Source organism: Mytilus edulis, chromosome 4 (genome assembly GCF_963676685.1).
Source record: "Mytilus edulis chromosome 4, xbMytEdul2.2, whole genome shotgun sequence".
NCBI classification, from domain to species: Eukaryota; Metazoa; Mollusca; class Bivalvia; order Mytilida; family Mytilidae; genus Mytilus; species Mytilus edulis.
In genome coordinates, this window is record NC_092347.1 from 56054892 (window position 1) to 56078512 (window position 23621).

General features: G+C 30.7%; 2 protein-coding genes across 5 annotated transcripts; one reads left to right on the forward strand and one right to left on the reverse strand.

Annotated features, from left to right (window-relative positions):
• Window positions 1–280: 280 nt before the first annotated feature.
• LOC139519996 (RIIa domain-containing protein 1-like) lies at window positions 281–6206 on the reverse strand. The gene is made up of 4 exons (XM_071312329.1): window positions 6003–6206; window positions 3272–3348; window positions 1430–1476; window positions 281–460 (listed from the first exon to the last, which is right to left on the reverse strand). Exons 1-4 carry the CDS (start codon window positions 6198–6200, stop codon window positions 363–365), a joined length of 420 nt encoding a protein of 139 aa, XP_071168430.1. The 5' UTR covers window positions 6201–6206; the 3' UTR covers window positions 281–362.
• Window positions 6207–6540: 334 nt separating this feature from the next.
• LOC139519997 (uncharacterized) lies at window positions 6541–22833 on the forward strand. 4 transcript variants are annotated; one of them, XM_071312333.1, is made up of 4 exons: window positions 6541–6729; window positions 13329–13495; window positions 19047–19437; window positions 20324–22833. In XM_071312333.1, exons 2-4 carry the CDS (start codon window positions 13360–13362, stop codon window positions 20775–20777), a joined length of 981 nt encoding a protein of 326 aa, XP_071168434.1. In that variant the 5' UTR covers window positions 6541–6729; window positions 13329–13359; the 3' UTR covers window positions 20778–22833. The 4 variants fall into 4 exon arrangements, with proteins under 4 accessions (XP_071168434.1, XP_071168433.1, XP_071168431.1 ...); XM_071312332.1 differs by lacking the exon at window positions 6541–6729 and adding an exon at window positions 8901–9037; XM_071312330.1 differs by lacking the exon at window positions 6541–6729 and adding an exon at window positions 9353–9528.
• Window positions 22834–23621: the final 788 nt, after the last annotated feature.

The window sequence follows — 23621 nt, forward strand, 5'->3', positions numbered from 1 at the left end:
GCCAAAGAAAGTTTGAGAAAACATCTTTTCTCTTTTTCATCTTTTCCAATGCGAACTGGTTTAGAAATCTGTGACTTTCAATATCCGACATGATAGCTGTAAGTTTGTATTGGTTTGATTGAGGGTTTGTAACAGTGGTTTCCAAACATAAATTAAACAGATAATGAAGTTTTGAATGGGGTAATGAATAAAGTTTTGTGCGAATGTGATGAATACCTAATGGCAAATGTATAAAAGGCAGCAAGTCATTAATAGAAACTGAGATCAATATATATATATATATATCTTAAAACAGTTTAATCTTTTATACAATATTCAACATTATACACAATGACAATAAATATGAAATAACAGCAGTTCCATTATATTTTCTGTAAAATCCTATTCTGTTTCATTCTAGCTTGTCTAATCTCTAATGTTTTCTGTAACTGTCCTGGTAATTCTGTATTTGTAAAATGATCTGCAAAACAACATTAAAAAAATGAACAACCATATACATGCATCTTTGATTCCATGAATAAAATCTTAAAGAAAAACTACAGCAACTGAGTAGGGTACAATTAAACTAAGTAAATGTGTTCTTGTATCCAATTTGTGTAGCAATCAGACTCATTTAGGGTTAAGATGAGGGCAAACCTACAAAAATGACACAATTCATGCAATGAAAAAGAGAGATATTAGTTTGACTTTGGTATGGGTTGATATAAATTTAAGGGGGCTCTATTTTTTTTCTAAAAAAAAAGTAACTAGGTGACTACAATGACACTGTCATATTCTTCTTATCTAAGGGACGGCATCAAAAGTTCAAAGTTCAATGTTGGGATAAAAAACTTTAATCACATAGTTTTTTTCACTGATCCCCCCCCCTTTTTTTTTTTTATCATACATTGATCTTTTAATGTCAACCCTAAATGGCCTCTAAAAAATATCTGAATTTACTTCCTGAAATTTTAGTACTGACAATCAGTCACATCAAAGATACATGAAATAAATAGTTGAAATGTTAAATTGATCAATGATTATTACTTGAAAAGTTTCATTAGATTGAAATAGCCTTTATACTGTAATTTTATATTTCCAATGTAAAAAAAAAGTAGTTTTCTGTTGTTGTCTGTCCTATTTAAATCTACTCTTCAATAAAAAAAAAAAAAATCTTTTTTAAATGACCCTATATTTGCTTTCATATGTTTTCTTTTGTGTTTTTCATGATTTAGGGATGTTTTGGTAGAAAGGCTCAATTTATAAGCAAGATTATAATAATTTATATTTATAAATATATCTGTTAAAACAATCACCAAACGATACCTATAAATATCTAAATTAACAAAAAGTGGTATTGAGAATGTGAGATGACTTTCTTTATAGTGTTCTACCACTTACATGTTATATCAAGTATTCTAATATACAAGTCATCTTTAAATTCACTCACCTGCAGCAAAATCTCTTATGTTTTCAGGTCTTTCTTTTAATACTTCTCTGAATTACAAATATAAAAAGACATAGAAAATAGTTACCGATATGTACATTGTACATGTTAAAAATGTATATTGGTTTAGTTTGTGTACAGTGTTTCCTGTTATTGACAGACTATAAAGAAAAATATGAAATATAAAAAAGAAGATGTGGTATGATTGCCAATGAGACAATCATCCACAAGAGACCAAAATGACACAGAAATCAACAACTAAAGATCACAGTACGGCCTTCAACAATGAGCAAAGCCCATACTGCATAGTCCGCTATAAAAGGCCCCGAAATGACATGAAGTATAGTCTGTCATTGAAATAGGTGACGCTTTTATGTACATGCAGATGCCAACTTACAATATCTATCTTATTTTTAAAAGTGTATTTATTTGTACAACATAGATCATGTCAGATACAGAGATCACCATAGTTAAATTTTCAAGGAGTGGTGTGTATAGTTTGCAACAATATAATTTTTAATCTTTAAATGACTTCTAGCAGAATTAAAAAAAATATATACCTGTACATGTTACCAGTACATATGTTTGTTTGCATGTACATGTATCTTATATTTTTTAACTAACATGTAAAAAGTTAATTATAGTCACTGAAAATTAATGACCGTCAAAGACCGTCAGCAACAAATTAATGACCAGTTGCCTCAGGTGGAGGCATAAAAAAGTTATGATTGTTTCTAAAGAAATCGAGAGGTCTTCAAAATCTAAGGGTTGAGGAGTACCACACTTAAATGGACAGGTATGAAGTTATCCCTAGAGGTTTATTTAGCAATTACAAAAAAGAATCATCCCAATTTATTCAAATAATCTACCAGCCTTATTCATTTGCCATTTTTGTATTGAAGCCATGGCAAATAAACTATAATGGAGTTTCATAATGCCATGCTTCTATACATGTACCTCATTCCCCCTCCCTTTCACCATCCCACAAATAGTGTAAATTTTCTACTGTAATATATTTTCCCATTTGAATGGTTTTACACTAATAATTTTTGGGGCCCTTTATAGCTTGCTGTTCGTTGTGAGCCTAGGCTCCGTGTTGAAGGCCGTACCTTAACCTATAATGGTTTACTTTCATAAATTGTTACTTGGATAGAGAGTTCAGTTGTCTCATTGGCACTCATACCACATCTTCCTATATCTATATATGATGAAATATTTACATAAACAGTAAGAGTCATTTCCAGGCAAGACATATATACATTTTGTACATGTCATGTCTTCAAATTGTCAGGATACAATAGTGATTTATTTAATTCTTGGATCCCCTTTAATATACATGTATATGTAGATCTGTTTGTTTCATGAGGGTATATTTTTTCTTCTTTCTTTTGAATTAAGGACAAACTGTATCGGCTGGAAAGGGTTGCATTTTCTTATTTTACATTCTTGAAATGAATCTTCAAAGAAACAACTCAGTCAACTGCTAGAGATATAGTAAAATATGTTTCACATAAAAAAATGTAAATACAAGTTTAGCATTGTAGCTTTGGGTTTGGGACAAAATATTGTCATGTCATATGTAACAAGGCATGCTTTTTAATTTTTGTTTTACAAATTCAGTAAATTTGAAATTTTGAAGATATATATGATAATATCTTCATTTGAAAATTTCTCTTTTTAAAATTGTTTTTATAAAAGCCAAATTAGAAAAAGATACATGTAATAATCAATTAAAATTAATATTATGTCTACAACCATTTTAAAATTTTCCATCTATTTCATATTACAGGCAGATTATAAGCAAAGAAGGGAGGAGTCACTAAAATTACTTGAACAGTCACATACCCAAGGAATCCTGATAATAAGCATTCTACTTCTGGGTGGTCTCTTAGGTATTTCTCATTTTCTACTCTGGTCTTTTTCTGCAATAGATAAAATTTATATTAATACATACAATGTACATGTAACTGAATATATAAAAGTATAATGTCAGCCTCTGAAGCACGTACCTAATAGAGTCTTGATTAGGGATTTCCTATTCAGAACTAAACTACTGTATACTATACAATCATGTGCTTTCATAATTTTGGTTGCATATTTTTGTATTCCTAGTTTTTTTTTTTAAAGTTATTCAAAACTCTTCAATTTCGTCTTTTTTACTTCAACCCTTAACTACATGTATAAAATAAACAATGTATTTTCTTTTATACATGTATATATCTGAAATGTAAAGAATTGTATTTTCAATGTACATGTATATATATATATATACATGTATATACAGTATAGTGTAAATCCAAACTCTAGATGTGAACATGTACATTGTACATGTATGTGCTTTTTCCAAACAAATCAGCAGAAGTTCAGAAAATTAAATATTCTCACCACAGTAAGTCAAAAGTCAAACCCACCTATCTAACTGTCTCCTCAAATTGAATGGTTCGTACCTTAGACTTTAAATCTATCTAGAGCTTAAACTGACTGGGGATCATCATTCAGCTATGTTATTTTAAAATAGGCTGGGGCGTTTGGGGTTAAACATGTTGGCGTAGGTAAATAATATTGCCGTGAATTTTTTTTCTCATGAGAATGAAAGAGTATTCCTTTTCTTTTCTTTCTGTATAGTGAAATAGACGTCAATACTTTTTTGCTCAATTCTGTGTCGATTTGAAGGTGTCATGATTGTCTTCCTCAGCCTAAGCAATATGTAACTGTAATTTGAATTTCAAAATGACTGAGCGACAGTTTTTAGACGCACAGGTCAACTCCACCATAGCGAATGACATGACTTTGATAATCAGTAAATTCCAGCGAAAAAATATCTTTATAAGTAAAGAACTGTTAAATACTTAAGTACACAGGAAATGGCAAAGTTCACGGTCGAAGTTTAGTCTCATTAATCATTTTACACAAACAAACAAAAAGTCAGAGCAAAGGGGCCCTCTACACCCCCCTCTGGATCCGCCACTGAGTTGTCACCAAAAAATACAGTTTCACATCAAATATCAAGTAAAATTACTATTTTTGACACTTTTTGAGCATTAATTATGATAAAGAAATGTTGATGTTGTATAGATTGAAATAAACAATTAATTAGCCCATATGCCACAATGATTGCCTTTTTCGAGACAGACTTTAGAAAGGATTTTTTTAACCAAACCTTGCTAGAATTAAAGAAAAGTTATTAGGACAGTATTTTTTGGTCCAAGAAATATAGGTTCACATTGCTTTTCTTACCATGCTTCATGTGATTTGTACTTACAGAGCTCCAGATAAGAATTCACAAATTGGTGTTTTTACCCCTCTATTTTATATTTAATTGAGTGAAATTGTTTTTCAATTGCATTATTAATTCCAGTTCATCCCCTCAAGCAAATATCAAATTGGGTTTTTCACCACCAAGCTCCTTAATGTAATGTTTTTTTTTTTTATTAACACGATATTGAATATATACATGTATGCGTGTTCACTCATCAACTAAAATGAAATATATACTCTTGTACTAATAAAAAATTCACTATGTCTTTGTCTAATTTTATTTACATAAATCTGGATTTACTTGTCCCTTATTAAAACTTTTGATTTCCAATGCTCACTTCATATAAGTAATTAAAGGCACATAAACATGTCTGCACTCGCCATTGCACGACCCCGTGTGTTCAAGTGACGCTTCCTGACAACACTAGCTGAGTTTTGTTATCATCATAATCCTCTCAAAAAGAAACTCAAACATGCTAATCTATTCAATATTTTTACCGGAAATTTACTTTCATTTTAATTCATTGCAAAGTGGTACAACTTCAATCCCGAGAAGTTTGAAGAGAATTATGATGCCATGGCTAACGTTAATTGGATTAAAAGAGAGAAGATCGAAATGTTTTCATCACCATGTGTACCTTTAAGCCACATGGATCCTAACAACAATCTATTTATAGAACGAAAGGATATTTCACATTTTCAATATTACATAAATAGATTTACGCAACAACTATGTAAAAGCGTTAAGAACTCATGGTTTTGACAAATTATTGGGTTTTCCTTTGCATGAATTGGCATAAATTGAAGGGAGTAATTGGTGGTCTGACACCTAAAGGACAGGATAGTCGTGGTTTTGTGCCTAGTGGTAAGCGCATCAGACTACCAACACAAAGGTTCCTGGTTTGATCCCCAGTCAGGGAGAAAATTTAAGGAACTGAATTTTTGGCTCTCCCTTGACACCATTTGCGAGTATGGTCTTAAGAAATGATGATAGTCCGTCGCAAGGGAAAGATAAATGGCTGACCCGTGTTAAGAGCGATCCATGTATCTCTTGCGCAAAAAAGACACCCTAGGCTTGTAGATTTTGAAAAAAAGAGCAGGCTAATGCCGCTACAAGGCAGCACTCGTACCCACAAAGTGGAAAGGGATTAATATAAGTTGCAATTACATGTTTCCCAATCCACTATAAATACATATGTTTAACCTAATAGACGACAGTGCTAAAATATGTTTATCCAAGGATTTGTAAGTAAGGATTTGTATAGTAAGATCTTACTATACAAATCCTTGGTTTATCTCAAATTTTAAAAATTAAAACCTTAAAATCATTCAGTTTCTGTTGTTGTTCTTTGCTAAGTGCTCCCAAGTCATCTCCACCACCTAAATCGTATGGTTCCATTCCATGGGGAGGCTTATGTTTTGGTTGTTCTGTCATTTTCTTTTTGAAAAAAAATATGTTGTTGTTGTTGTTGTCTAGGGAGAAATTTGATGTAAGCGACACACCGCTTACGATCATGAAAAAAAACTGTATATCTAATATACCAGCAAAATATTTCTGAAAGGCTATCACTACAACGGACTCAAAAACGAGACAGAAGATGAGATCTGCCAAAGGATATCATACTCACAAGTTGATGACAAAATAACAACGCCATGACAGTTGTCTTCAAAGATGTGAGATGCAGTATACTGGCATGGAAATTTTAACCGGCGCCGATGAAGTTCACCTTTTAATCATTTTCAAATAAATATAGCCGCCGCGTATCTCACGTACGGCTTCCAAGTATTAAAGTTTCATTCAGTCTATTTAATGTACGTGTTAACTTAAATAAGTAAATCAACCTATTAAATTTTAGGAAAACTGTATTTAAAGTCGACAAACTTCATCAGAAGATTATGATATCGTGACCAGGCCTGCCAATGATCCAGGAAAAGAGTTGTTAACATGTAGAAAAATAGAAATATGCACATGGTATATGATAAAGATAACCAATTGGACAACTACCCAACAGAGGCTGAAATTCATAGGGAAAAACAAATAAAAGGTATCCTTTTATTCATTTTTACTATTAAAGGTATTCGTCATATTTTTTTCTCTCTCAGCAAATCAAATTCCGAGTGTGACATTCCGTTAAATTGTAATCAAGACCCACTGAGTATTTACATGCAACAATCATATTTTTTATAGATGCATTGTAAAAGCAGAAATATATATAACGGTGGACTGTGATAAAAGCAAACAAACACAATTATATGTCTATATGTCTTTCTATGTTAATTATGATGTTACACTAAGGGTGAAGGCTGGTACATATTAAAACGTGTACACCCGCTGCATTTGTTTGAACCTTTCCTAAGTCAGGTACCTGATGTTCGTGTACGAATTAATGCTACAATAAACATCATTGTCCAATATATTTCTAGAAAAAATAATCCGAATGGGTGTAGAGTGGGCCATGCATTAGGAAATTTAGCCGTTAGTTGTTGTATGCTGACTATACAATGGCAAATATTGCATTCATAATCAGGACGAGAACAGATTAACAATATCGATGAATATTCTTAATAAAGTGTAGATATAAAAGGACGGCAAAATTTATACAAACACTGAAAAATGATGCCGTTATGCTTGATACGGACCTTAATTGCATGCAACATATAACCTACGGTCACATCAAACGCAATTGCAATTTGAAGGGTTTTTTTAACGCGCAGATCAGCAAGCGTAAAAGATGCAACAGGTTCAAACTTTATTCAGGTCGGACGTGCAAGCAAAGTATACATTTTACAACACAAAAAAAACACGGAATCCTCCATATACATACGAAGGTAGGAGGCAAGGAAGCAATTTGTTTACACCCAATTAAGTAAATTTTTGAAGAGCTATGTTAACCATTTTATTTCAACAAGCAGAATCCATGTGAATTTTGATACACATCAGCAGCTTAGAAGCATTAATTAATGGGACACTAGCCACGAAATATATTGGTTCAATCCGGCATTGATGAAAGTAAAAAAGTAAAATAGGAATAAGCTTTTAGCAACAAGTTTGATTTAATTTGTCAAAATAAGATAAGAAACATCACTGAAAAATTATTCACTTACAAGTGAATAAAAATCGACCTTTAAGTTAATGAATCTGTTTCAGAGTCATGTGAACTTCCATTTAACACTTTAGCTAGCGATGGGTTACATATGAATTATGCGTGTTCATTTATGAAAAGAAAAACATGTCAACATTGAAAGTGACACAAGGGTAAATTATTTGATTGACTGATTCGATCTACAAAAGTCATTCCCTTACAGCTAAAAACGATGACTAACATATTTTTAACCAATTATACTATGAATTCAAACAGACCTAGAAAAATCGCATTGCACGAGTTGGTTATATATCGATGTTTTAATTATATCGGATTGTATGACCGTCGTCAGTCTTCGGAGGTCACCTTGGGGGTTAATTGTAGACTCAATTTAATAAACACGAAATACTGATACTGTTATCGACCCCATGCATTATTGCTTAAAATTGCTTATTTTACTCTTTTTATGATTTGGATATACGTTTTCTATGTGAGAATTTGATCTAAATCGGTGAATATGAATTTGACAGCTTAAGCCCCCTTTGTGTTAATACCTATTGTCATTAATTATATACAGCTCATCGCATCATATAGTTCTATAACTTCTCTAATTTATCTTAACGTTGGTTAAGATGATAAACCGAATTGATCATTTACATAACTATGTTTAAATAGTAGATGCTTGAGACACAATCAATATATATGTACTATCGGAAAAGATCCAGCCACTTAATGCATCAATTGTTCAATGAATATACGGGTACATCATAGCCTTCATTGCACTGCATGATCGACTCCTTATGAATACCTGTATAAAAGACTAGTTTTATTCTAAATATACAGTATGTGAAAACCATACAAACTAAATATAAGGTTAAATAACGGGAATACAAAACGAAAATTTAACAGAAAAAAGAGAACAATAGTTGCTAATGGAATGTTTCGTAATACTATAAATCACGTCTCGTATGTCAAGAATATAATAGTTAGAAATATCGACATAAAGCTATAGTTACAAGTCTTAACAAACCAATACACAAATTGTGAAAAAATAACTAAAAGAAAATCAATGCGTTGAAAACTTGAACGGGTCACGAAATCTCAAACGCTCGTTTCACCTTTATGATTCAAAAGACAAGTTTCCTAATCAATAAACCTTAAAGTATTTAAACTTGAGAGAAATCTAAGTAATACTGCGTATTGATGTTCTTAAAACTAAATGCTAATTTCCTTAACTAAAGTAAAACGGAATATAACCAACTTTAAAATGGTGAGTTTTAGACTTTAAATGTTTCTTTCTAGATACAAAGGGTTTACCAATTATATTTATTGAGAACTATTTAGGTGTTTCTTATTAAATTTAAACGGATATTTTCTCAATTCATTTTAAAAAAGCTTGCAACTTAACTTTCTCTTAATCATTAAATCCCTTGAGTAGACGGTAAGCTATGTGTTTCCTTAATACTGCCAATAGAAAACAAATATTTACTTAGCAAACATACGAACTTTCTTTTACGTTCCATACGTCAAATAACCTGTTATTAATGAGCCACTAAGACTAAATTCTTAAATATAAACTTTTTATCGAGATATAACTCATTCAATATGCAGAGTTGAAACTTTATAATGTGAATAAGGTTTAAATATGTAAATCACATAGACGTTCAGTGTGTCTGAAATGAAGTATCCAAACTATGGAAGTACAAGTGCACGTGGCTCACGAGAAAAGAATTACACGGGATTTGGGGACAAATGTATGCTGTAAGTTGATATTTTATCTTTTGAACACATTTCTGACGTAACTCATACAAATGTCAATAGAGCAACAACATAAACAACTAAAAGACATATAGTACGTTTGATTTCTTCTTGGTGATTTTGAAGATCTTACAGCAATATGTATACTGCTTGTCAACTCAAATTTTCGAATCCATGTTTAGCTAATAAGAGATAAAAAATATTAACTGTATTTCAATTTCAAAAGACTTTGATCTCTGTCTTAAAAAAATATAAAAACTCTTTTCCGTCAGTCAGAAAACAGTTAACACTTGCTAAAAAAGACCTTCCATGGTAATACAAAGGGTAACTTGAATTGATCAATTCTTTTAGCGGTTGGCATAAAAAGTAAAAAGTGTACATATATAATATTGATGATAGAAGCAGTTCAATCTAGAGGTTGCTTTTGGTATGTTAACTCGTGCTTAGCTATATGTTGAGATATGTAATAGAAAAACATTGATAAATGTAATATTTTCTACAACTGAAGTTGTATTATTTGTGTTTAACCTCACTGCTTGCATACCAGTAGTTATACTTGGAAAGTCTGTTAATGCAAATCTTGTACTCTTGTATTTATGGAATATAACAAAAAGTATTCAACACAAGGAAAGGAACACTTTGAATTCCATTTAAAAATTATGCTTTTATTCCGTCCGGTTTTTTTTCTATTAAGCATATGTGGCAGAACTTGTTATGATTTTAACAAACATTAGGACTTTTTACAGTAAATGTAGATTAGAGTCCCATGTTACTAGTATGTGTTCCGTCCCATGTTACTATAGTATGTGTTTCGTCTCATGTTACTAGTATGTGTTCCGTCCCATGTTACTAGTATGTGTTCTGTCCAATGTTACTAGTATGTGTTCCGTCCCATGTTACTAGTATGTGTTCCGTTGACAATACAACAACAAAAGCTACTATACGTGTCAAAATGTATTAAAATGATAAAAAAAAAACGAGGGACATCATACCACATTACGCCAACTGATTTATAGATAAGAAAGCATTAAAGACAAACAGATTGAAAATTGTCGTGTTACCATGCCTCAATTCAATGTTATAATGGATACAAGCGACATTGCTTTATTTGATAGCACTTAAATGGCTCGTTTAAAAGTAAAAAATTCTAAATTGCTTTCAATACATTTTCCTATAAATCTCTTCAGACTTAAAAGTAAGACTAGTGTTTGTTTTACACTCTACAGTAGACTTAGTTGATCGTCTTTTAAAATTAAAAAGCACGACTCTCATTAAAGCAATATATATCATAACTCAATTTTTGAAAATTATATTGTTTAATATGAGAGAACAAAATTGACCTTTGAGAAACAGCTATATATATACAGTACTTTTTACAAAAAAAGGTCTATAATATATGAGTTCTGACATTTCCGTTTAAATAGTTATTTTATTGTGCAACAGTCTTTCAAACAACCTAGTATTTAACGGTTAACTTTTTTTTACATACTGACCAGAAAGAACCTATATTACGCTTAACACTCGTGTTGTCTTAGACTCTTACTAGAGTCAATAATACGGACGACCTTTTGTGCATAATTTGCTTTATATTAGCAATTGGGTAAATCTCAAACAAGAGGTTTATATTGAAATTATATGATGAGGAGTTTCATAGATTGTTTCGAATATTCTGTTAACAAAGAATAGGAACAAACTGTGAAATAAAATAGGCTTAACGACCTAGCATTTTCGATGAGTAGTTACAACGTTTCGTTGGCCATTTTTTTTTGCCGGCCTTTCTCAATATCTTTGCTTTCGTTGCATTTACAACTTTCAAATACAAGTTGATGCAGAACAAAACGTTCTGTTCGGGGTTACACTAGTTCATTTTACATTCACTGCCAGATTTATTGAGAAATGAGGGGGAAAGCGTTGAAATATCAAAAGTAAAAGTACAAATAATACTGGTGATAGGTTCATCTAAAAAAAACTTGCTTGTCAAATTATGCAACAAATAATTTTAAATATAAACACTAGTTTTTCAATAGTCAATTAATCAAGCTGAATGCATTCATTTAAGACATAACAGTGACTCAACAAATGTTTTACTGTTTTCTTATGTATTTAATTTTTATATCGATATCTATTTACGCGGTTGTCAATAGATAGGTCTTAGGGGCAAGGCTTGAATGGTACACTTTACACCGATAACGAATAGATACGTTTTGTTTAGGGGTAATTTAAAACGGCTTTAAAAACCTTTGCTTGACACAATAATAAAATGTTAATTTCACCCAAAATTTAAAATCGTTTTAAATATTGTTTACATATGTGATCTTGAGGAAGGCAAATTGCTGAAATTAAAGTTTTACAAATGAAAATCACAGGGTGAATGTGAATTAGTTTATCACTAGAAATCAATGAAATGGCGGAGAAATCATTGTAAAAAGTTGACGTCTGTCGATTACATGTTTTGTTTAGATTTTAATAATCCTTGGGACAATTACTCCAGAATATTTCTGTGTATTATAGTTCAGTTTTTAGTTTAAACTAGTCATTTCAAAGGATATATTTTACCCTCTGTAAGTTAATAATAATAATAATAATAATAATAATAATAATAATAATAATAATAATAATAATAATAATAATAATAATAATAATAATAATAATAATAATAATAATAATAATAATAATAATAATAATAATAATAATATAGTAATAAGTTTTTTTATGTATTTACTTAGTATTATAAATTAATCAATTATTTATATATATGTTTGAGTTCAGTACAATCCAGAGTCCTCCTAGTACGAATCGGAATTCCAATATCTACAAGTAGAAATTGAAATATCAAGATTTTTATAGGAGGATCCTGGATAGTAGTAGAATGATGATTACAAACGAAGAAAAAAATAGATTTTTTTTATTTTTTTTTTTATCTTTAATGGAATAAACTACGAGTACTATAATAAACCTTGTTTGAATGAAAACGTAAAGATGTAGGATACCATGTTTTCCTAAGAATTCATTTCGCAGTTGCGGCCTCTTCTAAAACTCCTTCATTTTTTTCTAAAATTTACTGTATCATAAGAAATTAAATATACGCAAATGTTCATGTTAGTGAATGATTTTCACGAAAGCTTGCATATTTTGTTTGCAATCAAGTATTAAACGTGAATATTATAATACTATCCCTTATTTTGTTTATCATTATGGTTTTCATTAACATTACAAAATAATTCTCAAAAAGTCTAGTAAATACTAGAATCATAGCAATCTATTGCGTTAACTTAATACCCTGATTCCTATACTAGAAATTTAGTATGATCTAGAATCCACCTAGTAAAAATAAACATCACAATTTCAGAGTAGTTTTGGAATTTCAATTTGTACTTGGAGGATTCTGGATCATACTGAATTTTAATAACGGTACTAGGAGGATTCTGAATTCCATTTTGTGCTCTAACATATTCATTTATTTATCTGATACATTTGGGGAATATAAATCCAACAAATACAAGATAACACAAATAGGAAAATATCCATTTTTTTTTGCTCAGAATCAAACATAATCCGAAAATGACGACTTAGAAGTATTTTTTTACTAATCTTAAGTTTGTTTTCTAAACTCACAGACATGAAACAAAAAAAAACATAATCGATGATTAAAAATTTGAAACAGAAAGCCAAACAAAACGTTTTCTCGATGTTGTATATTACATTTATTTTATATAAAGCCTGGATTAGATACAAAAGTTTATGGTTTTATTCAATACAAAGTAACTTATTAAATTAATGCCTTACGCTTTCCCTTTTTTTAGATGCAGTGAATATTTCTGTTGCCATGACAATATGCTGTGGCAAAATCTTGATGGAAGGATGACATCCCCTCGGCCGCAGTCAAGACGGTCGAAATCGTCCAGAGAAATTTATCATCCTGCTATCAAAGATCTAAGTGAACAAGCAGGGCTTACAGCACAATCATTATGTATGTACAGCATATTATTTAGATAACTAAAACTTTGCATTTTTTCTAGAAAAAAATGCTCGCGGCATATTGTTATGTTCTTCCCTCTAATTCTGATATTCCTCAATGTAAAAGAGGAATGTTGTCTCAATTTTATCTAAATCGAGAAATGCTAAAAATTGTTGATATACGCTTTTTGGAGCATGCAATTTTCTATAAAAAAATGTTAAAAACAATCATTAAAATCATGAAAGCATATAGTTACTCAAATGCATCATGATTGCTAACTATTTAAATTACAGCAATTAAGCTACGTTTACAAAAACATATGAAAACAACATTGTATTCACTTTCAAGTCAGTTAGCCCAGGTTCATGAACAGTATATCATAAAGAAAACATAAAATGTGAAAATCAAACAATAGTAAAAAAAAAAAAACCAATACAGAACGCTAGACAGAGTAAAACGAACCCAACAAAAACTGAGGATGAATTCATGTGCTCAACAGCCGTACCCACTCCATTAGTGACATCCGTCGTGTTTCATATCGTATACATGAAGGTGGACACACATCTCATGTAATGCATACATCATTCATCATATGCTTTCAAAATCAGATCTATGAGTTACAGGAGGACAGATCATTGATAAAGTTGCAGGTCAAAAGCTGCCTTTAAGACCAACCAATTGATGTGATAATAAATACCCGACTATTTGGACTGTGCAGAAAATATAAAATATTTAAGAGCGAAATAATCCGTCTTGATTCCGTATAGTCGGAACGCCATTTTACCCAGCTATTCAATCTTGGTATCCATCCTATCAGGACAAATAAAGACCACATATTTTTAAGCTTCATAGAAACACAGATTATTATATAAATGTATCACAAGAGTGCATACAAAACATTGATGAAAGGGGCATTAAAAGAAGCATTACTGATTGAAAGAATCAGCCCCTTGACCAAGATTTACAACAATAAGCATAGCGCATGCAGCCTCTAGGTTTGTGGTGTTCCCAAAAGTCCAAAATAAGTTTCCACATTCCCCGTTTCCTTTCTTTATTTTATTCCAGAACATTTGTTTTATAGCATATCAACTGCTGGAACATATGCCACAATTATTAAATCGACAAACATTATTCTGCAATTGTTTAAATAAATCGTTGATAATACTTGCTAAATGTGGTCACAATTATGAAATAATAAGGTTTGTTAAATAACTGTACCATTATATATGGACCATATATCGAGTACTGCTCTACAAAATAGTAAAAATGTTATTATGATCTTGGGTTGATCTTTTTTTTTTTGTATTGGAGATCGTTAAATGGTCTGCAGATCATTTTAATTGATAATTATCATGCTATACATAATGATCACAATTTTCAAACTTTGTTTTCTTTGTATTTAGAGAACGATTTTGTTTGGGTAAATGAATTGAACATTTAACCAACAATCGTGACATACTATTCTACCTTCCATTAGTGTGGTAATAACTCGGCCATATTTTATTTTCGTTTGACCATAGATGAAACTGCTAAAAAAATGTTTGTAGGAAAATAATTCCAATGATTTTTCTCTTATCCGGTGCTTCCTTTGAAAGCTATTTGTATCTGCTACCTGATATTTTGCTTGGTGGTGAACACCAACTTATTTACTCTCTTTTATTCTGGAACAAATTGGGACTAAGTTGATTTTGTAAATTATGTTGTAGGGGGCTGAGTTTTGAATCCGATTCACATTTGCCTATAACTTGTTTGAAGAAGACTGAGTTAAATAATATGAAATAGACAGCCTCTTTCTTGTTGCTATGGAAACTTTTATAATGTATGCACAGAGGATTCTTTATTCAAACGTACGCTTTAAATTTGAATTACAGTTGAGCTATTAATCTAGTCACCTTGTATCTCCAACAGACCTTTTTAGATTGCGTTCTGATAGTATAAATTAAAATCACAAAAATACTGAACTGCAAGGAAAATTCAAAAAAGAAAGTCCCTAATCAAATGACAAAATCTTATGTGGAAAATGGCGGATTGAACCTGGTTTTTTAGCTAGCTAAACCTCTCACTTGTATGACAGTAGCATCAAATTCCATTAAATTGACAACGATGCGTGAACAAAACAAACAGACATAATAAGTAAAAATGTCAAAAATACAACAGCCAACATTGTGTTATAAACTTAATCACTAAATAAACAAACAGATATGTAACAATAAGCACACAATTGCATATAGACCAAGCATATTGGTATGTGTGGTTGCTTTTAAGGTACCGAATGAAATCGTTGTTACTACTTGCCAAGTTTGTTCACAATTATAGAATTATAAGATTTGTTAAATAACTGTACCATATATCGAGTACTTCTCTACAAAATATATATTTAGTAATCTACAACTGGTAAAAAAATGTAATTGTGTTCTTTAGTTGATCTTTTTTTGTATTGGAGATTGTTAAATAGTCTGTAAATAATATTTGAATTAAAAATCATCATACAATACTTTAAAATGTATATGACATTTTGGTTGTTGGTGAAACAAACTTATTTAATATATTCTTTTGGAACTAATAGGGAGATGATTTTGCAAATTACGTTGATTGTTCTCGAAGACTGTATGCTTTTGTTTATTGTTCAGTAAAAACCTACTTCGTCAATTCATTTCGAAGTTGTAGGAGACTGAGTTTTGAATCCTATTCACATTTGTCTATAATTTGTTTTAAGAAGACCGAGTTCAATCGTATGGAACAGACAGCCTCTTTCTTGTTGTATGCGCAGAAGATTCCTTAAAAAATCAATCAGTATCAGGTTATTTTATTAATGGGAAAATAGTATACAATAAACAGTGCAAATAGAACCAATAAAACTTTACTATAGATTTTCCCTTTTTTCCGTTGGTTGAAACAGTCTTACGGTTGATTGTATCAGTTTCTTTATGGCCTCCTCCCTTTTTGAATTTTCCTTGGAATTTGAATTTTCCTTGGAAAGATGTAATATTGTTTATACTTTTTTTCTTTTATACAATTAACCAAAGAACTTCATTTGTTTATTTCCCATGTTTTTTTTCCATCTCGAAGATACCTAATACTAGTATAAAAGTACGCTTTAAATTAAAATTACAGCTAGGCTATTTCGAGCCACCTTGTATCTCCAACTGACCCTTTCAGATTGCTTTCTGATAGTATGTGTGGTTGCTTTGCCGAACGAAACTCTAATAAGATTTGATGCATTTTCAAATAATGGTTATTGTTTGTTACATGTTCCCGTTTGTACTTGTTGATGTTTAATTTTCCCCAGTGGTCCTCTAAGACTGATGTGTTGTTCACGAACAGTATTAAACTTTTAGACAGTCTTACGTATACGTTTGATTTTATCAGTCTTTTTGTGGACTCCTACCTTTTTGAATTTTCCTTGGAAGGTGTAATTTTGTTTATACTCTTTTTCTATTATACAATTAACCATAGAACTTCATTTTTTGATATCCCTTAATTTGTTTTTTTCCCTCGAAGATACTTGCTTCACGAACAGTATTAAAAGCTTTAGTAAGCAGCGAGAACCTTATCAAAATGTAAGAGTTGTAGTAACTTTTAAAAATGTACCAATCTTACCCCATATTGAGCCTTGAACAGACTTGAAATATTTACCACTTTATAATATTTACACGATGTAGCTAAGCACTCATTCAAAAAAATCAGCAGTCAGAATCAGGGATGGGGTCGATTACTTTAAAATGTAATCGATTAAATTACAATTACTTTGCTAATAAAATGTAATCGATTACATTACAATTACACCCTATTTCATATGTAATCGATTACATTAGATTACTTTTCTTTATTGTAATCATGATTACTTTAGATTACTTATGATTACATTGTATATTGCTATATCAAAGTTTTTTTATAACTTTTTATCTGCTTATTTTGGTGATTTTTTTTAAAAGCCTTAATTTATTCATCTTTTAAAAGAATTTATAGACAAGACAGTTACAGTGTAACATCTGTAATTTGATAAAATAGCTATAGACAAGTGTCCTTTCTCTATGTAAAAGATGTAACTTTATTTTTAACTACAAATTGTAACCAACTGCCTAATTAACAAAAAAACTGAAAATAAGGAAAAATTAATTAAGTATAGTTTTATTGTCTGTTGGGACATAATTGACACATCCATTAATGTTTTTACAGGTGTTAATCACTACTTCCATTTTTTTAAACAAACAATGGGTGGGCTTGGGTATTAAAATTTTATTGTCTTAATAACGATATAAATAAAGTAAAAAGTGGTTGATGGTCATTATTTGTTTGAAATTTTTTAATACTTGATCTAATTGAAATTAATAGAATTATTGTCAGGTGAAAACACAAAACAGTTTTGTAACTTAGGAAAGATTATACATTTCTCTTTATATTAAGCAACAGTTTATTGTATTGATGAAACTTCTGACGTCACCTATTGTATACTATGCATATTGTTTGCAATATTTATTCCATATGTATACACTGTACATGTACAAAATATACTTGTTTATACTGGTGAGACTTAAGGCTAATAAAATTCATAAAGAATAAAAATAAGAAAGCACATATTATACACGAATTTATGGAAAATAAAATTCATTCAATTTTGTCAATAAATGAAACCTGGTTTTAACTTCCATTTTGAATTAAGTGGGCCTATATATTTATGCCAACTATCAAAGTCAAATAGTAAATAAATGTTTTCTGCATTTGAAATTCATTGTATTTATGTAAAAATATTGGGTAAACTAATATGAAATTGGAGTTAATATCAGAAGTTTTCAATCAAGGAAAACAAATGCTTTCAAGGCATATTCTTGTATCATAAGAGCTCAATTTCACAAAGAAATATTGGACAGTAAATTTCTTTTTGTAAACTGTTAAAACAAAATAAAACAATTGGTTATACAAATTTGTTATATAGATGATCACATTAAACAAGGTCCCATCATTGTGATTACTAGTTTCATGATTTTTCATTCAAGCTTTACATTTTCTAATTTTCATCTTGTCTATCAAAAACTATTTTCATATTTATACAAGATTTGTAATCATCAAGTAATCTTATGAATGTAATCTTAAAGTAATCTAAAAGTAATCATGATTACACCTGTTTTTTGCCATGTAATCGATTACATTCTGATTACTTGTAATTAGAAATGGCATGATTACTGATTACATAGGATTACACTGCAAAATGTAATCGATTACAGCTGATTACGATTACTGATTACGATTACCCCATGCCTGGTCAGAATGCACATAAAAAAGACGTAACAAATTGTTCACAAATAGATATGCAAATAATATTGGTAAAACAAACAGCTTACAAAGCTTGATAAAATACCGTATTCAAACAGACCTTGTATACAAAGACAAAAACAATTTAAATGTGTATTTGATCAGTTTTAATTATCTTTTTTTGATATCTGTATTTAGATAACACGCTAATCACATTTTAAGACACAGGATTTGAGTTTTATTCATGTTACGTTTTAATATTACAATATTATTGTTTTGAATTACTGTACCAAAGTATAATTTTGTATAGGTGTTGAAGAGGTAGGTCAGACGTCCCCACCATATTATGTCAACGGTGATGCGTCAGTTACCAGTAGTCACGACTGTGCTTCAAATGGCCATGATTTGACAATTATTCCTCCGGAGCCAGCAAGACTTTCCACTGCTTCGCCATTCTGTAATTCTAAGAAATTACCAGCGCTGTATGAAAATTCGTATAGCTCTTATAGACAACGTGTTGTGATGTCTGGGATACGCCTGAAATTGCTAAACACAAGTAGACGACCTCACAGCACGGAGCCTACTGGAATAATTGCTCCATCAATACCATACAGCTGTGCGAATGATCCAAATGGAAATGTTAGTTTTATCATTAAAAATACGAATTCGCAAATTGAAGACCAGGAACCAAAAGAGAAAAGGTTAGTTTTTTCGAACCTTCCCTTTTCAAAGAAAATTCAGTTTATTACACTAGAAGTATAATTGATGAAAGAACCCCTTTGCAACTGCTCTAAATTTTATCAATTATATGGTCATTTTATAAATGTTCTGTTTACTAAACTTTGAATTTTTCGAAAAACTAAGGATTTTCTTACCCCAGGAGTAGATTACCTTAGCCGTATTTTGGCACAACTTTTTGGAATTTTGGGTCCTCAATGCTCTTCAACTTTGTATTTGTTTGGCTTTTTAACTATTTTGATCTGAGCGTCACTGATGAGTCTTATGTAGACGAAACGCGCGTCTGGCGTATAAAATTATAATCCTGGTACTTTTGATAACTATCTAACTGTTAGATAGTTAATACACCAAAATGTACTGACCTAAACAAAGATTTATTTTAATGAACTGCGTCTGTTATTATCAAAATGACAAGGCTTAAAAAGGAAACAGTAAAGCTATCATTGGCAATAGATGACTGTTCCTATTTAATTTACAAAATTTTGGTTTTATTTTGCCTTTCAATTCCGTTTTTTTTTTTTACCGTTTTCAACTGTTTGATTCGAACGCCACTGGTTAATGTTATGTACAGGAGACGTGCACCTGGCCTACTAAATGCACAGGGTGCAACCAGTCAATTTTACAGCGGGGGGGGGGGGGGGGGGCAGTTATGAGGATCAAAATATTTCTTCAGGATAAAACCTTGAAGCTAAACGGTCGTTCCCTTAGCTTTGTAACTCTAATTAGTCTGCTATATACAAATGACGATAAATAATTGATTAGTCAACCAATTCAAGTAGATTAGGAAAATGAAATATGTATTTAGAATCAAAATTGTAGTTTATAAAATCTGTATAATTTTTATTTCAGGAAGATTCCCCATTACAACAACAAAACTAGATTCAAAAGTCATTCTGGCACACTCTTATCTGACGGTAATCAGGTTCATATGAACGTTTTTCATCAGCATCTTGTCAACATACATCCACTTAAAAGACAAGAAACCTCTTTATGGTTATCCAATGGCTTTAAAGTTCAAAGTTTCAAATCAAAGGGCAAACGATCACAAACTTATATCAAACCGAACACTGCAGAAGGACACTTTCGAAATAGAAGAAGCGCAAATGGGAAATTGTGTCGCGAGTTTAGTAGTCTACATCTAAAACCTGAAATTGAACGACAGAGAGAACTTGAAATGGCTTTAAATGACAGTTTAAAACAACCAACAGATTTAGGAGATGTAACTATTTCTCCGTTACAAATACAAGGTGGACTTACTGGACCGAGTAGAATGGCTGCTGATTTTAATTTGCAGAAAGGTTGAAGTACCTTGTTCTTATTTAGGAAATACTTTTTTGCTTGTTTTTTGTTTCTGCTAATATAGTCACGCAGGAATCGATTTTGTGTATAACTGATAAAACAAACCTGCAGCTAAAAAAATCGTACCAACAAGATTTAAACAGAAAGAGTTAAAAAAGTTTATTGTAATTTCGACTTGTGAAAAACCTGTTATACATTCTGAAAATAGATAAAAAAACAGGAAATAACTTCTTTGACACGAATGCATACTTGCATTCCAGAAAGTTTTGTTTTGAGATATTAAAATTGGACCAGTTAAGCATTAGCAATGAACTTTTCATCCAGTATTATTTTCATATTACAAGTAGTCATAGTCACTGTTAATGTATTACTAAAACGTAAACATGCATGTAGAAATGTATATATGTTAGACTATTTATTGTTTTGCAGTAGACATTTGAACACATTTTCATAAAATCATTAGGCCCTTTGCATGCTTTTATTTTGATCATTAACTGGATAGATTTTTAGACATTTAAAAAATGGCTTCGTAACATATTAATCGGCTTTGTTTTTAATAAATTGACTATACATAGAGTGTTTTCGGCAAACAATAACTTCAGGTCGATTGTTTATTTAATTTACTTTATGACGATTAATGGTAAATAGACAATGTCGTAAAGCGTAAAAATGTACACAAGCAAAAAACGGTTTAAGATAAATAAATCAAAATACTTCAACCAAATTCTTATTAGATTATTAAAAAAATATGCATTCGTGAGGTACAAAGGTGTTCTGAAAATATTAAATAGTTCTCCTTGTTAAACTTTCAATGAATAATTGATTTTGAAACGATCGATTTGGTATTACGATTAACTTGTTTTACTTTTTCATTACTTTTTATTAAGATTATGTATTGATTACCGACAATTCAAGGTTGTATAGGTTCAAACAGACTAGCTCCTACCAGTTTCAATTACTGCTATTTGATCTTAAGAATTAAAAAGTAAATGTAATATATGGAAGATTCATCTATACAAACTGAAAAAAGACATATGTGGAGGTTTCAATGTTACTGAAATATGATGAAGAGTGAAGCCGGTAATGATAAACCGAAATAAAATTACGTGGACATTTTATCGATAGTATGTTCACGTTGATATCAAGTGATCCCGAAGACTGACACAATCCTATTAAGTTTTCGCGTAACTTTTCATGCTCCAGTATTTTTATATAATTTTCAGTATAAATATTAGTTATTTCCAACAAGCTGATATTATTTTCTCGAAAAGTAAAAATGAACATTTCATATCTAATTTTCTAGCATTTTTCATATCATATCAATTTTAACTCATTGTCTAGATCTATATTGATTTTTGCCTGATTGTCAAATGAGTACTCAAGAACCACTGTACGACTGTTTCAAGTAACAACTACGATAACATATAGTTCATTCTTCAGGCGTTCAAAAATCGTATTGAGGTATTAACCATTGGTGCATTCATGTAAGCTTTGCTTTGCCTTTTAAAGTAAATTAGTGCTGTACATATTAATTTAGGACAATATAGAAACTATTTCGGAAATTGAATTGTAGTGTTACTGCGACACAGAAATGTTTTACAAACACAAATCAAAACACCTGCAACATTTTATTCGGATGTAGTAACAGTTATCAAAGATACCAGGATTACAATTTAGTACGCCAGACGCGCGTTTCGTCTAAATAAGACTCATCAGTGTCGCTTAAATCAAAATAGTTATAAAACCAAACACGTACAAAGTTGAAGAGCATTGAGGACCCAAAATTCCAAAAAGTTGTTCCAAATACGGCTAAGGTAATCTATTCCTGGAATAAGAAAATCCTTTTTTTTTCTCGTAAAATTCAAAGTTATATTGTTAATAATGTATTATATTTACAGTAAGCTAACGTAAACAATTTGATACGGTTATTTTTTTTACAAACTAATGAATGCTTCCGATATTGCAAGATTATCCGATTTTTTTCTTCCATGAATTTCATTCATGAAATACAGCATGTTATAGTTTATAATATCATGAAAATAAAACCACAATGATTGTAATTCTAGAATTTTGTTGTGATAAAACCAACTGGATATTCTTACTTAGATAAAGCTGTGCCTCTCCTCCCCCAAAAAACCCACTAATATATAAACACATATATTCAAATGATATATAACGGTTAATCACATTTTCAGCACCTATTACACTGCACCTGATGCCACCCACCACCCCCTAAATGTGTTGGGTGGGGATCGTGTTTCTCACTCTTTAGTTTTCTATGTTGTTTTTTTTGTTAACTATTGTTTGTCTTTTGGTCTTTTTGTTTTTTGACATGTAGTTGTCAGTTTATGTTCTACTTTAAAAATAAGTTTGCATGACCCTTTTGGTCTCTTTCGCCCCTCTTTGTGACAAATGATGCTTCTTCAGTAAGGCTTGAGGTGTTGGAGAGAGTAGCTATATAATTGAGTGCACTGAAAGATAAGATGTGCCCAAGATGACTGACCTACCTGTTCTATATAATCATCTTATAATCCGTTTACCTGAAATAATGTACCGAATGATATTTGAAATATATATAAATACAAGTTAACAATATGAATAGTAAGGTAAGGCATTTACCTCTTTTCTGGAAATCTGTACGTCAATTAAAAATAAACATGACGCTCGCTTTAAATCTACTTTTAATCATTGAAATGAAATAGAATTAACAAAATAAAAACCAAATTTAAGGTAATTCACAAAGGTTAAGTCCTTAAAAATAGATAAAATAAAACGTTAGTCATCAATTGTGAATAAACCTATGCGTAAATTAGATGTGGATACTTAAAAAATTCAAAGATCTTATAGA

Bases quoted from the DNA above. Each gene is read 5' to 3' on its own strand.
- LOC139519996 (XM_071312329.1), bottom strand. From the start codon at position 6,200: ATGATCGTAAGCGGTGTGTCGCTTACATCAAATTTCTCCCTAGACAAC. The intron at 3,349-6,002 runs GTTTTAATTTTT...TATCTATTGCAG, and splicing joins AGAAACTGAATGATTTTAAG to AAAAAGACCAGAGTAGAAAA. The intron at 1,477-3,271 runs GTATGTGACTGT...TTTGTAATTCAG, and splicing joins TTATTATCAGGATTCCTTGG to AGAAGTATTAAAAGAAAGAC.
- LOC139519997 (XM_071312330.1), top strand. From the start codon at position 9,446: ATGAAGTATCCAAACTATGGAAGTACAAGTGCACGTGGCTCACGAGAA. The intron at 9,529-13,328 runs GTAAGTTGATAT...CCCTTTTTTTAG, and splicing joins TTTGGGGACAAATGTATGCT to ATGCAGTGAATATTTCTGTT. The intron at 19,438-20,323 runs GTTAGTTTTTTC...TTTTTATTTCAG, and splicing joins CAGGAACCAAAAGAGAAAAG to GAAGATTCCCCATTACAACA.